This window comes from Anas acuta, chromosome 6 (assembly GCF_963932015.1).
Source record: "Anas acuta chromosome 6, bAnaAcu1.1, whole genome shotgun sequence".
Taxonomy (NCBI): Eukaryota; Metazoa; Chordata; class Aves; order Anseriformes; family Anatidae; genus Anas; species Anas acuta.
Genome location: NC_088984.1, coordinates 39,212,610 through 39,230,872, shown reverse-complemented (window position 1 = coordinate 39,230,872; position 18,263 = coordinate 39,212,610). Strand labels below are relative to the sequence as shown.

The 18,263-nt window shown below is 42.3% G+C and overlaps 1 protein-coding gene across 3 annotated transcripts; it reads left to right on the top strand.

Moving 5' to 3' along the window:
• Positions 1-117: 117 nt before the first annotated feature.
• On the top strand, positions 118-18,040 carry ORC2 (origin recognition complex subunit 2). Of its 3 annotated transcripts, XM_068686656.1 has the most exons (17): positions 119-449; positions 1,272-1,415; positions 1,700-1,786; positions 2,277-2,366; positions 3,117-3,148; positions 4,374-4,431; positions 5,302-5,483; positions 6,111-6,209; positions 7,830-7,939; positions 10,592-10,724; positions 11,141-11,237; positions 12,929-13,075; positions 13,673-13,844; positions 14,165-14,226; positions 15,018-15,136; positions 16,661-16,779; positions 17,201-18,040. In XM_068686656.1, the coding sequence occupies exons 1-17, from the start codon at positions 359-361 to the stop codon at positions 17,256-17,258; spliced, it is 1,800 nt and encodes a 599-aa protein (XP_068542757.1). In that variant the 5' UTR covers positions 119-358; the 3' UTR covers positions 17,259-18,040. The 3 variants fall into 3 exon arrangements, with proteins under 3 accessions (XP_068542756.1, XP_068542757.1, XP_068542758.1); XM_068686655.1 differs by lacking the exon at positions 17,201-18,040 and having other exon boundaries at positions 118-449; positions 16,661-17,169; XM_068686657.1 differs by lacking the exons at positions 16,661-16,779; positions 17,201-18,040 and adding an exon at positions 15,787-15,945 and having other exon boundaries at positions 123-449.
• Positions 18,041-18,263: the final 223 nt, after the last annotated feature.

The following is an 18,263-nucleotide window of genomic DNA, read 5'->3' as shown; positions in this document are numbered from 1 at the left end:
CCGCGGGGCCGGTGGCGGCTTCGCGTCGCCACGGCAACCCCGGGCGCCCGCGCGCGTGGCTGGCAGCGGAAGTCCCGCCCGCTGCCCTCTCCCGCCGCTGGCAGGCGGGCGTGGGGAGGAGGGGGCCGCGGGTTGGCGGGGACGCGCGTCAGTCAGCGCCGCGCGGGGCCCCGAGCGGTGGGGCGGCCCTCGGGGAGGGCGGCAGGTTCGGGGCCGCGCGGCGCGTGAACGCGCTGCCGCCTCCCCTCCGCCGCCTCAGGGCCGGTGGGTAGCCCGTGGGTCGCAGCGCCCCGGCCCTCGTGGGGGCGGCGGTGAGGCCCGGGCGGCCGCGGCCGGGGGTGGCCTCGGGGCGCCCGCCATGAGCCAGGCGGAGCGCAAGGGCGGCGCCGCCCTGGAAGTCAAGTTCGTGCCCGACGAGGCTGTCCTGAGGCACATCGCCGACGACGCAGGTACGGCCGGCCCGGCGCCGCGCCGCGGGCGGGGGTGCGGGGAGGGCGAGCGGCCTGGGCCGGCTGCTTGGCAGCACGGGGCCCGCCACCGCCTCCGCTTTCTCATCCCTCTGCCTCTTCCGCCGTTTGCGCCTGCGGCTGGAGGGGAGCCCTGGTGCCTCCACAGCGCCGTGCAGCTCGCTGCCCTCCCCGCCGAGCTTCAGCGCGCCCTGAGAACCGCCTCAACGGGACGGGAGGCGGCCGCCACGGGGGGCTGCGGCTGCAGTTCTGGCCGCTTGTGAAGGCCGGAGCCTCAGTCTGCAAAATGGTCAGAACTTGCCTGCACGTGGCGTGGAGCACCCCGAGCCAAAGCTGCCGGTGCTCGTGTTTTGAGCAAGGTCAGGCAGGCAGTGTCCAGAGGTATCTCAGCCGAAATTCCTCTCCGAGCATACTGGCGGTGTGCAGGCTTGGTCTTCTAGACTTGCTCCATTTTTCTGTGGAAGAGAGGGGATGCTAAATGTCACCTTCTTCACGTGGCATTTGGAACTGCTGCTGTGCGTGTCCCTGCCATTTCTCCCAATCTGTGGAAGCAGGCGTATGTTGAAACGGGGATCACGTCCTCACAACTGACTTCAATGTCTAGCTTTTGTGGTAAAGGTGACCCTAATTGCTTTAGGGTCAGCTGACCTCCATGGCACAGACCATCTCATCTTTTAACAGGAAATCTTTTCTTCTTTGTTTTTACATGTGCTTTGCACAACAGTGTCTTGGTCTGTTAAGGCGGTAGCTGCATACTACTGCAATTGAAATCATAGAAAGTAAAAGCTTTTATAACAATTCTAGGTATTAAAGTACGAAAAGACAAAACTCCACTGACAGTTAATGTGAAGAGATTTGTGAAGAAGCTCGATACTCTCTCAGATGATGAAGCTCAAGAGTTCCTGGAAGAGAAAGACTATGTTGCTGCTCTAGGCATATGTGCTCAAGGTATTGGCTGGGAAAACTTAACACAGCTATTACTTCAGGAGATACTTTTAGTGTTAACCTGTACAATGCTTATGAAATTGTTCTTGAAGGCTCTTAGTTCTAGATATGCTTGTGGTAACGAGTAGAGGAGAAGATAATGATTTCTAGGATTTTTTTTTAATGGTGTTTGTAACACCTGTAGTGGTATTGACCATGGTATTGTATTGGTATTGTATTCCACCTCTCTAGGGTTGGAAATGTACCAGTGCTTTTAAAGTGGTTACAAGTAATATTTCTGTTTTCAGATTTGATGGAAAATGGCTCAAGTGTAGGTGGTAGTGAAGTTTACTCATTCCAAACTCCCAAACGCTCCAACAAAATGGCAGAGCTGGGTATGTTTTCCTCTTTCCTTCTTGTCCTGGCTGGTGGTCTTTTTGAGTACCCCTGTGAACATGATCCGACTCTTCTGTTCACTAAAAAGATATATTTGTACTATTACTGTGGCTTTTATCTGACTCTGAATCAGTCTTCCTCAGAAACAAAAGTTTAGCACTAGGGCAAAGCAAAGGCATGGTGGGGATAAGAGATACATATAATGAATAAATACATAAGAGAAAGTAGAAGTTTCTTAATGCTGGGAGAAGTATTTGTATGTACATGCCAAAGGATGGCAGGCATTTTATGTGTGTATCTTAGAAGGATGTATGAGAATAACTTGATGCATAGCAAAGAGTTTAATAAAAAAAAAAAAATAGTAGTATTAGTTTTGGTGTGGAAGGGGATTTTTCCTACGTAAATGTCTGTGTTTGCTAGGCTAACTGTGGGCTAAGAAGAAGTTTTGTACCTGACATGTGAAACTTCTTTCCCCTCCATGCCCTACAGCCTCTGAATTAGCCCAGACGCCAGGACAGAGTGTTGCATCTGATCACTCTGAGTGCCCTGAGAAGAAAACCAAAACCCCTCAAAGCAGCAGTAAGTTCTGTGATGCTTTGGGAAACTGAAGCTGAGTGAATAGGTGTTACGTTCATCTTTGTGTGGTAAAGCAGATGCTCGAGCCCCAGATTCTGTCATGCTTGAGAATTCTGGGCAGTTTAAATTTGTAGGCTGAATTTGCATGGCATCTTGTTCACCTGGCTGTTGTGCCTTATGTTCTGTCCTGCTGGTACAGATGAAACAGTAACTTCTCTCTCATCTGTTGCTGTCACACTTAACGATTTCCTCCGTGTTCAACACAGATGCTTGCACTTGAGTTTTGAGCTGAGCTGGTATGTTGAGTGCCAAATGGGTTGTGGGTGGGATTGCATGTGTGTTCACATGTAACTTCGCAATTTATGATTTAGTTTTCAAGCACCTAATGCTGTAGGGAGAAGTAAAGGTGCAAGAAGTCAGTGTGGACTGAGATTGGCAAGAACACGTTACTTTGTACTCAGAAATGGAGTCTGATGTGCTTGGGTGGGAACATTTTTATCAACCTGCTCCTGCTGAGGGCCTCCCAGAACTGTGACCAGAATTAAAAGCTGCCTTCTGTGAATATAATATTGACTGACTTTGATATCTCATCATTTACCTGTGGGGAACTAAGAGCTTCCCCCATACCACTCAGGGAGCTGATACTCTGGTGCAGTGTACCTTTGAATAGTGGATGCCTATTTTTCTAATGAAGCATCTTGTGCTGCTGTTGAAAATATGCAGTATTCTGTTATGCTGTTTCTTGTCCTGCAGAACATTCAAGTTCAAACAAAGTTCAGCAGAAGGTAAGTGATGATTTATTTTTTTAATTCACTTTAGTACTTGAACTAGCCAGTTACTATAGTTCTGGAAAGTAAGGATCTTGAAAAACCTCACCCACATTATTATAGGTGTGTCTTCATCTCTGCTAATGCAAGTGAGAACCAGAACTACCATTAATCAAGACTATGGGATTTAGAGTCAGCGTGCAGATCACTGGGTTTAACAACTTAATTAGTATGGGTAGAGATTATTTCTGTGCATTACACAAATGAGGATATTAAACAATCTCTTAATATGCAGTTAAACTCGTAGCTTTCCATTTCTCATTAAAGGAAGGAACAACCCTAATCATAAGGATAGCAGTGCTGTTAGAACAAGAATTCAAGAACTGTAATGCTCTTCAGTTTCTTAAATTATCATTGGTTTATTTTAAAAAGAAACAAACACACACATTGTGATATCGGGGAGATATCTTGACAGTTTATGTCTGCTTTTGTGATGCTACATACACATACAGTCTACACCTGTCAGCTGTGGTTATAGAGAGAGTGCTGTGAAACAGCTGTTCTTCTAAAACATCATAGCATTGTTCTATAAATGTGTGCAGAGCTTTTCCTTTGTAAGGTTCCCAGATGGGAGATGCCCATAAGAGATGTTGTTTTGGGATGCCATATTCACTCCTTGATGATACCACATCCACTTTGACTGGATTATTGCAAACTTGATCTGGGGTCTTTGTCAGGCGTGTGCTTTGTACATGTCTAAGGAAGACATGCCACCACAACTTGGTGACTTTGGCCAGCTCAGATTCCATTTCCTGTACTCCTTTTCGGTTTAATATTCTGAGTGGGAGTTTTTATGGTGGGCTTCAAAATGACCCTGCATAGACATTGTGATGTGGAAGATGACTGCTCAGGGGAGCAGAAGCATTTCCAATTCATCCTTTCTTCAGTCTGACTCTTCTGAAGGGGCCAAAGTTAGCATCTTGGCTGGAGATTTCAGTTTTCTATGTTCTACCTCAGGACGTTAGTTGAAAGAATTAAGCCCTTTTTGCATCCTGATCCTACCTCTCTCTAACTGTGAATGGCAAGGTAAGAACTCTATGGACTTACTGCCTCTGCTCTCCCAGTTTCTTGTGGGCTGTAATAGCTTGGAAATGAAACCTGATTCTATGCTTTGCTTAGCAAAGGGCTCTTTTGGGGAGGTATATGCGACTTCTTCTAATACCCTTTTTTGTTGTTGTTACAGAGTAAAAAGAATGATTTTATATCTACCACACCTTACAGACTCCGCAAAAGGCTAGCAGGTAAAAATAAACTTCTGTAGTCAGCACCTATGGTCAGCAAAGCCCTGTGTTCAGAGGAGAGTGCTTCACCTGCTTATGGTCTTCTGCCTGTAGCAGTGGACTGATTGAAACAGCCTGATTCATCCTGTATAGTGTATAGAAACATCCCCAGGGAAGCCCATGCAGACCTTTTCCATACAGAAGTTTGCTACGTAGGAATGGGGTGGAGGATTTAAAAGCACCTAGTTGCTGAGTTTCAGAGACATGATCAGAAGAGGAAAAGTTTTGAGTAATCTTACCTGTGCTGACACTTCAGTTTGGTATAATTGCTTGAACATAAAACTTTTTGTTGATGGCTGGGACATTTGTGGCAAATTATCTTTAATAACTGGCTGGCTATATGCACTCAGAATGAGTGCAGAGGAGAGCTCAGTGTGTGACATTTCGTGTTCATTTTATTCTTGTCTTGAAAGACCATGACAGACAGATTCTGTTTTCTTCAATCAACATTGTTGAATCGAACACCTTGTTGAATCAACACCTTTCTTACAGGGTGTGAACCAGAAGATACCCAGCTTGCATGGTTGGCATTTGGGAAAACTGATATGGAGGCCCTAAGAAAAATGGGGAAATACATTATCTACTTTTATTCAGTTTTTAGGGTAGAATTATATTTCTTTGTAGAGCTTTACTAAACAATATCTGCATTGAAAACGGAATGAAATGTCTGTTTGTAGTCCTTGTAAGCATTGATGTTACTTTTCTATGAAAAACATTTAGGAATCATATGCTTGAAAAACACCTAGAGAATGTACGTGAGAGATAAATGGTGCAAAATGTGTTCTGTGTAAGAATTAATTGGTAACTTTTAACCTTACATTTATCCTTCAGCTCCAGATGCTTGCTTAGAAAGTGAAAGTGAATATTCTGCTTCCTGCTCAGAGGAGGAGGACGATGAAGAAAGCCAGAAAGAAGTCAGCACTGTTTTATCAAGTCTAAAGACACCAGCAAAAGCTAAGGTTGCATCTACACCTCCTTCCAGAAAAAAAGTAACCAAAAAAAAGGACAAGATGGTGAGTGTGCAGAAAATGTACCCCAGAGCCAGCAAGAGTGAAGGGATGTTTATTAACAATAGGCTGTCAGTGACTGCACCTAGGGAAGAACTGCTAGATTTATTTCAAATTAAACCAGCTGAGTTGGCTTTTGCTGCATTTCTGAGCAAATGATTTCCATCCCTGTTAGATGGGCATCATGTGAGCCTATGGGCTAATCCAGTCTGTATTCTCAGCAGCTACAGAATGAGATGTTCTAAGATGTCTGATGTCTGTGAAACAGGAGACTTAAGAAATGATGAAGAAATTGACTCCTGTAGCACCAAAAGTATCACACTTTACTTTCTGGCTTAGTATTCAGCTTTGTCATCTTATTTCCCTCCAGCACCAGGGATCCCCCCCCATATTATTGCTGTGTTCTGCTCCCTCTGAATATCTTCTCTCTTTTTATCTCTGGTAAAGAACCATTTGAATGCTTAGCTTTGGCAGAATGCTGCTGTAGAAACCATGTTTACAAATGTCTTCTGGATTTCTGTTCATCCTTGCTCTGTGTCTCACACTGACCATCTTCAGATGTGTTTGGGGGTACAGATGGAGAGGGGTAACTTGTTAGCAGAGGTGTGGCTGATTCTTGCTGTACATTCTTAGAGCAACCTGGTGGAGGAATACTTTGAAGCTCACAGTACTTCCAAAGTGCTCACTTCAGATCGAACACTGCAGAAGTTACGGAAGAGAAGATTGAATCAGGTACGCTTCAGAGTGAATTGCACAACTCACAGAGCTTTTGATTGAGCTTTACCCAATAGGGTAAAGATCTCTCCCATCAAAATTGCCTGATGTTGCTATTTTCACTTTATCTCTGCTGATGATGTTCTTGGTGGTAATACTGATTTATGCAGGGGTTAGGTAGCGTTTCAAGCATTGTGTCTCCCTTATGCCTTCCTGCTCTGAGCAGGGACAGTGACAGTGGGCTATTGCCCAGTTGTTGGGACCTGAGACAGCAGGGAAAATGCAGGGAGAAAGTTGAATGCTGCAGTTATGAGAACAGGTTAATATTTGATTTGGGGGGAGGAGAAGAGGGAAAAGCAGAGTTGTAGGGACCTACACTAAAAATTATCATCAAACAAATGTTTTGTCAATGAAATGCTGTGGGGATTTATAAGTGATCTTGATTATGTGTAGAAGAGATGGAGAGAGCCCTTTTTATCTGTGCATTACTGGGTTGAACCCTGTACAGGATTGGGACAGCTTTAAATGTTGTCACCTACATTTTTTTCCATATGCCACTTCTACAGCCAGTTTGATGTAAGCAATTGTATCTTAGAGAGACTCGTATGCACAGACAGGAACCAGGGAAGCATGTAAAACATGCAAATTGCTCTTCTGTCTCCATGCACCCATCTGGGTTTTAAAAGATGGCATATATGCAAATTGCCTGATGCCTAGTGTTGTCTAGAATTGCTACCCAGAGAAACATCTGGATTTTTAACAAGTTCTTTCATAACAGCTTTAGACTAAAATCAAGGCTTTCACTATTAAATCTCTGCTGGCACCAAAGAAGGTGAAGGTTTAGCAGTTCTGTCTCTCAGTGCTTTATGTTTGTCTGGTATACTGCGGCTGCCTTTTTGCTCTTTCCAGAGTAGGTTGTCTTCTATTGCAGGGGAGTGAAAAGCAAAGCTAGTAAAATTGAATAGAAAGGGAGGCCATTGTAGATCTGACGTCACATGTCATGCTACTGTGCTGTTTAAACACCAACATCCCAGTGCATCTTTAAAGCTGAATTAATCCTTAGATTCTTGATATTTTGAAATAACACTTTCTCTACAGTTACGGTTTTCTTCCTTTGCTGTATTTGTTTTGTATTTTGCTTTTCTATGATTATGTTTATGAGCATTCTGTTACAAACACAAACATGAGTCATTGCTAACATGTTGATTGGGGTCCTTGCTCCTGTGAACTTAGTTATGGTGTTGGTATCTTCCTAGTACCATGCTTGATGCTGTTTTAAGTTCTAAGCATGTCTGTTATTTCCATAGTGGTGTTCCGATACTCAGCAGGAGGAGATAAACATGGTGCAGTAGTGGCACAGATGTCAGTTCTAGTCTGGCTAGTTCTTGTCTGGCTGCCATTTCCCATACTAAGGTCATTTACTCTCTGCTTTGTTTCTCCAGTAGCAAAGCTGTTTTTAGAGTCCTCAAAGGGGGTGTACATGGAGAAACATGAGTTGAGTGCACCATTGGTGAAAACCCTTCTAACCTCTAGCTAGAAAACATACATGTACTAGAGGGGCATTTGTAAGGACTCCGTGCATATGTCCTATTTTTCTCAGCTTTGTATTACTGTCATCTTACCTCTTTCTCAATGCAGCAAACACTGCATGACCTTCTGGAAAAGTCTCCCCTTGCCTATGCTGCTGAAATTGAAGAGCTAAACCAGCAATATGAGTCCCTGTTTTCCAAGTGGATGTTGCAATTACAGTAAGTATCCAGTGAGAACCGCTGAGGAGACCTAGCAAATAGGCATTGCCATAAACTTACCCTCATATCAGTAACATCCTGGGGATGAGATAAGGATTTTTTTTTTTGCTTTGATTGCTCTAATTTAAAATCAGGTGACACTATTTTGCACAAAATTTTTTTGAAGACCAAATCATATCTGACTAACTTCTTGAACTGAAGTGGATCACAGAATGGTTTGAGTTGGAAGGGACTTTAAAGATCTTCTGGTTCTAACCCCCCTGCCACGTACAGGGACACCTCCTGCTAGACCCGCTTGTTCAAGCCCCATCCAGCCTGGTCTCCCATGCTTTCAGGGATGGGAGATCCACAGCTTCTCTGTTTCAGTGCCTCCCCACCCTCATAGTATTTCTTCCTAATGTCTAATTTCAATGTACCCTCTTTTAGTTTAAAACCATTACCCCTTGTACTAGTGCTGTTCTCCCTGATGAAGAGTTGTTGTGGTTTAACCCGGCCGGCAGCTAAACACCACACAGCCATTCGCTCACCCTCCTCCCTCCCTCTCTGGGATGGGGGAGAGAAATGGAAAAGTGAAGCCCGTGAGTTGAGATAAAGACAGTTTATTAAGACAGGAAAATAATAATAACAATAATAATAATAATAACAACAATGATGATTATAGTACTACTACTAATAATGTATACAAACAAGTGATGCACAATGCAATTGCTCACCACCTGCTGACCGATGCCCAGCCTAACCCCGAGCAGTCCGGCCCTCCTCCCCCGGCTAGCCACCCCTATATATTGTTTAGCATGATGTCAGATGGTATGGAATTCCCCTTTGGCTAGTTTGGGTCAGCTGTCCTGGGTCTGTCCCCTCCCAGCTCCTGCTGCACCCCCAGCTTGCTCGTTGGTAGGACAGAGCAAGAAGCTGAGACGTCCTTGGCTTGCTGTAAGCACTGCTCTAAAACAATTAAAACATCGGGGTGTTATCAGCACTCTTATCATCCTAAGCCAAAACATAGCATTCTACCAGCTACTAGGAAGAAAATTAACTCTGTCCTAACTGAAATCAGGACAAGAGTCTCTTTTCCATCTTTCTTGTAGGTCCCCTTTAAGTACTGGAAGGCCACTATAAGGTGTCCCCAGTGCATTCTTTTCTCTATGCTCTCTCTGTCTTCATAAACAGGAGAGGTGCTCCAGCCCTTTGATCATCCTCATGACCCTCCTGTGGACTCACTGCAACAGGTCCATGTCTTTCTTTTCTGGAGGCCCCAGAGCTGAACACAGCCCTCCAGGTTCAGTCTTACGAGAGTAGAGGAGGAGAATCACCTCCCTCAACCTGCTGGCCATGCTTCTTCTGATGCAGATTTCATCATTTTGATGAGATGAAGTTACATTCTATCTCACTAGTTTGTTCCTCTAAACCAAGATAGAGGGCATTTACAAATAAGGAACATGAAAGATGAGAAATGTGGCATTTCTGAACAGCTGATTATGCTTTCAACAGTATAGTTGGTACTGAGTAGCCCACTGTCAGTTTCTTCAGTATGTGGCTATCCTCAGTGGTGTAGCAGTAAACTCTGAGTTTCTATAGTACCTAATGGTCTAGGTAAGAAGAAACCTTAATGCTGTTGAAAAGGTTAGCATTAATTTTATCTGGGTTTGCATGTATCTTGGAGGAAAGGAGAAAAGAGTAAGCAAGAAATTAAATGGGGAAGTACAGAGAACTGTGAGACTCTGAAGTGCTTTAGAGAAGACAAGCCACCAACTCTGAAATGAAGCACTGAGGCAGGAGCAGATGCTCATGAGGAGAAAGCCCTTTGCAAGGGAGTGGATTATAAGAGAATTCGTGTTCAACGGGAAGTGACAGAGCAAATGAAAAGCCTTGAAAGTTGGAGACTTGCTGGAGGAGGAGTTCTCTGTGACTCAGTGACCTGGAAAAATGCTTAGAGTTGTTTGTGGCTGGGTAAAAGGAACAAATCCATACATAATATTGAAATCAGTGACAGTTGTTCAACACCTTACCTTTGTCTAGTGCTTTTTGAGCAACCTGACACTTAGTTCTAGTGAATATGATGTTTTTCCTGCTCCTCAAAACCAAGTAAAGATTTGTGAATTCCTAACATGTTCTTTTTATGCTTTTTCTATGTAACAATCAGGATAAGGAAGGGATATGAGAATAAACAGATTTTGCAGTAAAACTGTGCCTGTGGATAATAGTAGAAAATCACCTTGCAGGCTTTTTTTTTTTTTTCCTTGTAGTGACTGACCCCTAGTAAACATTTAATATAATCATATGGTGAGGGAGTAAATGTGAATGTTTGTTAGTTGTCGTTAATTTGAAGATGCAGTTCTAGTCTCATACTCTTGGACAGTACCATTTTCTTCCATAGATGTTTTGCTAAATCTGTGGTCCTCTAGTCTGCTAAAACACTCCTTTAACTAGGATGAACATGCTGCATTTTGGATATCTTGCAGATAACCTTATGTGTCAACTGTGAGCTGAAGGTAAGCCTGGAGTTGACGAATTCCTTAAAAATGTGAGAATTATAGAGGCAAGATTGCAATCAATCATTTTGCTTAATGACAATGTGAATGTATAAACCTAAAAATGGACTTTTACTTTTTTTTTTTTTTTGATTCAGTCTATTTACTCACTTCCCTGCAGCTTGGGTTTCAACATTGTGCTTTATGGACTGGGCTCAAAGCATAATTTGTTAGAGAAGTTTCGCATCTCTATGCTCCAGGACACCGTTCACCTTGTAGTTAACGGATACTTCCCTAGCATCACTGTGAGATCTGTAAGTGTGAGAAAAAGCTCGTATGTTTAACTAATCATCCTGCATTACAGACACCTTTAAAATCTTTCAATGTAAAATGTTAAGGAGAGCTGCTTGCATTTTATAGCAATAGACTCTTGAATGAAGAGCAGTTCCTCTTTTTTAAGATTTTAAAGAAATGAGCCCATGCATTTTTGAAGGAATTGCTGTGATTCTCATCAGTAATATATTCATCTGTCTGAAATGTTATTTTATGTCACTGTTTTGAAAAAAGAGTAGCAATTTTAGGCTTACATTGACTGGGGAATTTTATGGTAAAAATCAGAGTATCCCTATCATGACAGTAAAGGGCTAATTTTCAGATATTCTGCACCAGTTTCTTCAGTGCCAGTGCCCTTCAGAAGGGGCAGTGGTGACTCTGCTATTTTCTGTTTCAGATTCTCACTTCCATCACAGAGGAGGTACTGGACCATATAGGGACCTTTCGCAGCCCCCTTGACCAACTTGAATTCATCATTAAAAGGTTTAAAGAAGGTAAAATGACTGATTTTTGTACATAAAAACAGTAGAGTTTGCTTACTGTTAGGGGTGCCTTTCCATGCTCACAGTTTTCATATATGCTATTACAGTTCTAGTCTACTGTAGCTAGTGTTTTCTAGTCTTGAAGTTTATGCTACTTCTGAAAACGTGCACCAGAATCATGTGCACATGATCCCAATCTCTTATCTTTCTCAGTGTTTAACACACTAAGTTCTGTGGAAAAAGGAGGAGGAGGACGTGAGCATTCTGGCAAGTCAGAGGCTACTCAGCCCTTCAGCAAGCTGAAATGCTTGTGTTTCTTGCATTTAGTATGATGCCTTTGCGCTCTACTCATACAGTGTTTCTGTAGCCACGCGTTCCCTGGTGGAAGACAGGACGGGTAAATTCCAGTTATATGCGGGAACATGGTTCTGAGTGGCTGCTTGAGGACCTGATACAAACCTTGCTGAGATGAACAGAACAAAGAGTTGGAATGACAGCTGCTGATGGATACCAAGTCCCATGAGCCCTTTGGAAAAATAATCCCCTGGGGGGTGTGTCTTTCCATAAATTTCATTATAGGCTGGATTAACGCTTAAATGTACATGGTTTAGTGCATTCGTCATGTAAGCTTAATATATGCATGTATGGATGTTAAGATGAAATAAAGGACAGCAACGTCAAACAAGCAGGTTAAAATTGTTTCAAAAAGCCAAGTTAAATGGGCACTGCCACACTGAGTGCTTGATAATTCTTGATAATTCTTTGTTTTTAGGTTGTATTGCTTATGTCTACATGGAAAATTGCCACGTAATCTTAATTGTACAGGGATTTGGTGGTGTTTAAATGTTTTCTCCATCCCTATCTTAGTGTTTTTGGTGGGACTGAGCGAAAAAGACTGATTAATGGTAGTACCCTTTTGATGCTACATAAATCGGTTTCATGTACTACACTATAGCTGATCTGACAGGGAGTCTGAGGAACTTCTGGTTTCCAGTGACAGCCAAGTATGTATTCATTTGCACAAAAACTAGCTACTCTTCCATAATTATTTCTGGACTCAGGAAACAGTTGTTCCTTAGGGATGACTACAGCAGCAACAAGCTAAGTTGGGAATCTACTGTTTGTATTATCCAAGCTCAGTCTTTGTAACTTTCTTTGAGGGCTCAGTAGGAAAGAATTCTAATGAATTCAGTAGGCTTTGTATCCAATCCTGAATAGAAGATGTGTTTTCATTGTTTGAGGAAGGGCTTAAGGATCCTAGTCATACAACTTAAAAGCAGCTGAACAAACTGTGCTTAGACTTCCCTCCTAACGCATGTTTGAACAACCCTGAATCACAGGAATCACTGAAAACTGAAAAAAAAAAAAGAATCACTGAAAACCATAGGTGACTCCTGGAAGGGCAGTGAGCAAGTAGAAAGTTTTTTAAGATTAAAAACTTTAGATTCAGAAAGAATAGTAGCTGTGATGAGAACTGCAATACAGTGAATTGAGAGAAAGCCTCTCAGCTGCTCAGAAACACCAAGTGTGGGACAGCGATCAATGTAAGCTGTACAAGGAAAGTTATTTGATAATGGAGTGGTGAATGTGAAGTGTGGTGGAACATATTTGTCCTAGGCTGCACTGGGAATGGGAAACCACTTTGTGTGCAGTTTCTTTGATTGGTTCTCTGCTTTTTTTTTTTTTTTTTTGTGACCTTACAGATTCATCTTTGGAGCTCTATGTCCTTATTCATAACCTGGACAGCCAGATGTTGAGAGGAGAAAGAAGCCAGCAGATCCTTGCACAGCTGTCCTCTCTGCCTAGTGTTTACCTCATTGCCTCTATTGATCACATCAATGCTCCTCTCAGTGAGTCCCCTTGGGCCTGATGTAGCAAAAAGAGAAGAATCTGCATTCTACTTAGGGGCTGCTGAGTGTTTTTCATATGCTCATGTATTACTCTTGATGTGCAAAATTGACCTGGTGATGTATGTATGGTTGTAGCAGCTAGAAGCCCTGATTGGGACTGTGGCCTTGTTGAAGCAAAGCTGTATAAAGATACTGAAAACTACCAGTCTATATATGTATGTGTATAAGAAAAAGACTCCAGGCTTCTGGCACCCTTTGACTTAGGGACTTACTGAAATGGAGATTGAATGTTATGGCTGTCACTGCATCTAAACAATTTTATCAGCCAGAAATTCTTTGCACAATGCTGATTCTGGAATGATTTACAGCATATCCATGAAGCTGGTATGAAAAGGGAATGTATGCAAATGTTCTGTTGCAGAGAATTGCCTTGCCTGAACTGTGACTATCTGGGTGCATGTACTACAAATTTCATAAGCATGCATTATTTTCTCAAATATTGTAGTAGATCTCAGTACATTTTAATATTGCTTATTTAATGCCTGAGAAAAGCTAAACCTGCTAATTCTGTCTGCTTTTTCTTTCCTCTCTGTCTAGTGTGGGATCAAGCAAAGCAAAGCCTTTACAATTGGCTTTGGTATGAGACAACCACGTTTAGTCCTTACATGGAAGAAACGTCTTATGAAAATTCACTGTTAGTACAGCAATCGGGATCTTTGGCTTTGAGTTCCCTAACGCATGTCCTGCGCAGTCTCACACTGAATGCCAGGTAAGGCACTGTTACACTTCACAACAGCACCTACTGAGGATCCAGTCTGTAGTAGGTTACTCTGGTTTTCTGTGTTAGCTGTTACATACATGTATACACCTAGCAGGAGGCAACCCGGTTTTCTGACAGCATATTTCAAGATTAAAATGATGGGACCTGGTTTCCATGTGATCGTTTACTTTAAATTAACAGTTTGGATAGCAAGCTTTACCCAGTGACTAAGTGACTAGATGCATGCACCAAGTCCTGGTCATGAGGGAAATAAAATATTTGTTTTTTTTTTTTTTTTCCTGTTTTCTTCCCCATCTCCTTTCACTTAGGGGGATATTCAGACTGCTTGCCCAGTACCAGCTGGAGAACAAGGACAACCCATCTTACCCAGGTACATACAGACTATTTCCTCATTTGTTTGTTTGGAGTGGAGCGGTGGTGTTGCAAGCTCAGTCACAGTGGCACTGGCTTTGGATATGCAGGTTACATTATCAGCAACAGAAGAGCTGTAACTGTTGGTTCTGTGAGTCTTAGTGGCATAGACTATCTTTCTAGTGGTGCTGAATCTTACTCTAAGAGGAAATCAATAGAGTGGCTGGATCCTAAGGATCTCCTTTTACTGTTGTCTACTTTTCAAGTTTAGACATTATTTGAGACAGGAAAGGATCAGGGAAGACTGGAGTTAAAAAAAAAAATCAAGGAAAAAAATGAATTTGCACAATACTAATACCTATTAAACTAGGGGAAAAGAGGATATTCGGTTCCTATGCTGCTCCTGGATGGCCTCTAATGTGTACCTGCTTTCTAGGATATATGTGGAATATGCTGTCACTGTCTCTAACAGATGGTGCAGAGGATATGAGCAGTATGTTAATTGTTCAGAAAGACAGAAGTAAGATAGTAGGGTTTGAAAATGAAAGGTACACCATGCTGAAAAGTGCATTTAAGGTACTGTTAAAATTCTGTTAGGCAGACAGGGTGACTGGAATGTTAAATCAAATTTTTCTGTTGATTACTGAAATATTAGCTTTGTTGTGTACTTAAAGTGATGATGGTGCTGTAGCCATTGTGGTGTAAGCCAAAGCAATGTTTGTAGGTGGAGATAACATGTATCGTTAGACCTGGAAACGTGGGACAAACTTACCGCTTCAGTTTCTCATTCTTGCCCTTTTCTATTTCCAGGCCTCTCTTTCCAAGACTTCTACCAGCAGTGTCGGGAGGCTTTCCTTGTAAACAGTGACCTGACACTCAGGGCCCAGTTGACAGAATTCAGGGACCACAAGCTCATCCGGACCAAACGGGTAAGTTGGGGGAAGAAGATAATTCTGGGAATTCTGCTATCTTAAACAAAACACTGCTTGCTTCCTTGGAAGTATTCCTAAGACACAAGTCTGCAGCTCACAGTGAGGCTGTATTGTTTGAAGTACCTGGGGACTAGCAAAGGCTAAAATTGTGTAATTGCAGCTCTTTCCATGTCTCCATTCTGTGAACACCCTTCATGTAGATAGGGGGCTGTAAAAATGTGTTGTGGTTTGGTTACTCTGCAACCTACAGGTCTTTGTGGAACTCAACTTCCTGAAGACCTTGAGAAGTGATGGATTCTGGAGGCTGCCAGTTTGCTTCACAGTTACCTATATTTGCATGTTTGAAGAGTACAGGCTAGCCCTAATAATGAGGCAGTATAGCAGTGCTACATGTGGGAGCAAAGGTTGAGGAGCTATGTAGTGACAGAACAGCACAGCCCACCAGAAGCTTTGAGTTTTCTCGATGTTTGTACATTTGCAGTGTTGCTCTAGGGAAATATTCCTGGTTTTAGAAATGTAGTTGTTGTGAATGCTGGCCAGCTCTCACCCCAGCTGCAAGTACATGTCAGCATAGCAGTGCTATCTAGTGGCTTGCATTGCACTGTGCACTGGTGCTAACAGAATGTGTGTTGCATGTCTGTTCTCAGGGAGCTGATGGTGTGGAGTACTTATTAATTCCTGTAGATGACAGTACCTTGACCGACTTCTTAGAGAAAGAGGATGAAGATGTATAACGTCTGTCTGTTCCCAAAACATCTACGGCAATTGCTCTCAAGGGCTGCTGGAGAGGGGCCTATACTCAGATCTCTCTTTCCAACCCCAAAACTGCTGGACTACTTACTGAAATGTAATAATTGTAATGAACAGTGCTTCTTGTTCAGCTACTTCAGGTAGTTTGGAATGATGACTTCTGTAAGCAAGGTATTTCTTGCTCTGAAGTTAGATTTGTCTGCTTTGTCTCTTAGCTCAGATGATACCTTTGTGTCTGTGCAGGCAACCATACAGTTAGGAAAACTAACTCTGTGCCTTCTGCTCATTACCTCACTAGACATGAGGGTTTGGTTGGAGGAGTTCACATGGGAAGTACAAACCACCAGATGGTCAGAGCTTTAGTTTGTATTTGTGATGCAATTTTTCTCAACTGAGTGCTTTCTGGTACTCCTTTACCAATTAGACAAGACCGGCTTCCAGTGTATAAAGAAGTAAAGATTTATAATGCTAAGAGACCTGCCTTGACTGCACAAGGAAGAGAATATGAGCAGGACATGGTTACTGTGGGTAACTTATTAAATTCTGGCAATAGAACTGAAGGATTTTCCCAAGCTAGAATTCTTTTATAAGTGGATTTAGGTGATCAAAACTGCGATGGACTCAAGCCGTTGCCTCTTGGTGAGGTTGAGAAAAACCTCAAAAAAAAAAACCTTCATCTGCTTTCCAACTTGCAATCCAGGAATGTGAAGAGGCTGTGAAGCTTGTTTATTTTTAAAAAGCTTGATTGTATATATGTATTTTTTACACCAGGAGTGTCCATTGATCCTAGAGGAGGCCTTAAATGCCACTTACAAGCTCTCCATCTTAGTAGCCCTTAGAGGTTGGGAGAATGCTGAAGTTTTGCAGCTTTTCTTCATTGTGTTTCTCAGGTATGTGGGAGTAAGCCCTATAGTTTCTTCAACTGTAGTCTGCCAGACAGACTTCAGGGACTCATTATGTCTAATACTTGGTAGCTGTGTTACAGCTCAATGTTGTAATAGTACATATCAACCAAATAAAGTACTTTATTATTTTTCATTAGTTTGTCTCGTCTTCCACAAATGTTTTTATGTTATAGGAAGATAGAGATTTTTCTGGCAGTTATGCGAAAGCCTGGTTTTCATTATCATGTCAAATATCTGTGCAGATCCTCATGCAGCATGCAGAAGACCTCAAACTAATTAGCAAAAGTATTTTATGGTCTTTTAAGGTATCAAAATTACAACAGTTTGCCTGCTTTTTAATGCCGGTATATAGCATTAGAAAAGAACCAAAGCATCACATGGAATAATACTGTTACTTGTGTTCCAGGTGTTACCTGGTATACCCCTCACTGACAGAAGCCACAGGACAGAGGTTTACATTCTGAGTTTGGTTTGTATAGGAAAACACAGGATATCTACTTATCCTACTGTCAATTAGATTCTTCAGTGTAGGAACTATTTAACTTTGCTGGAGAGTCTGATGGGGGAAAACTGGTACATGCTAGCAGTACTCTCCACCTTCCTTCCACAGAACATTTTCCAACTAACATCCTCTTTTGGTATTATGTACACCTGTGTCTTACAAGCTGCAATTCCAAACTTAGCAAAACACATCAGATCCTGCCTGCTGGTGCTTAGGCTACCATCAGAACCGCTAAAACTGTGATCAAGGCGTTGTGTCTTACCCAAGCTCTGTAAGTTAGCTTCAGAGCTCATGAACAAGTGCTCTGATTTATTAGTTAACGGTTTTGGTGGAGTATCATGCAAGTGATGCCCATACAAGTCAAAAACAAGTGCAGGAAATACCACCACATACCTTATAAGAGGTTACCTTTGAATCAATTCTTGGCTGATACTGTGATGCAAGCATGAAAGCTAAAGAAAATTACTGTGAATTAATTCCTGTGTTTTTCTTGTTAAAGTATTTCAGCCTGATTTCAGACTGTCTGGATGACTATTCCACCTATGCATTGATTTTCTCCCTCTTGCATTCAGTGCATATACTAAGGATACTGGCTCTTCGGTATAGATCTGGTGGCATTTTTGTCTTCTGCAGCAATTCTGGACTATTGTATTTGGAGGGATCAGTTGTACAGTTCCCTCCTTTATTTGGGGAAGAAGGAATTTCTTTCCGCTTCGACTCTCAGCTTACTCAAAGGTCTTCATGGTATTGATAAGAATGACTGTTTTTTTTATATACCTTAGAAGACTGAACAAGTAACATATTCTTTAGGTGAAGTAGGCTGGCTATTTCATGTTTTGAAGTTGTTTCATTGAGCAAGAACACAAAATAAGATCTAACAGAGGGGGCTTAAAATGCTTTAATGGTGCTGTTACATTGTATTAAAATACATAATGTGGCAGAAAGCCTCTGATCACAACATCACATC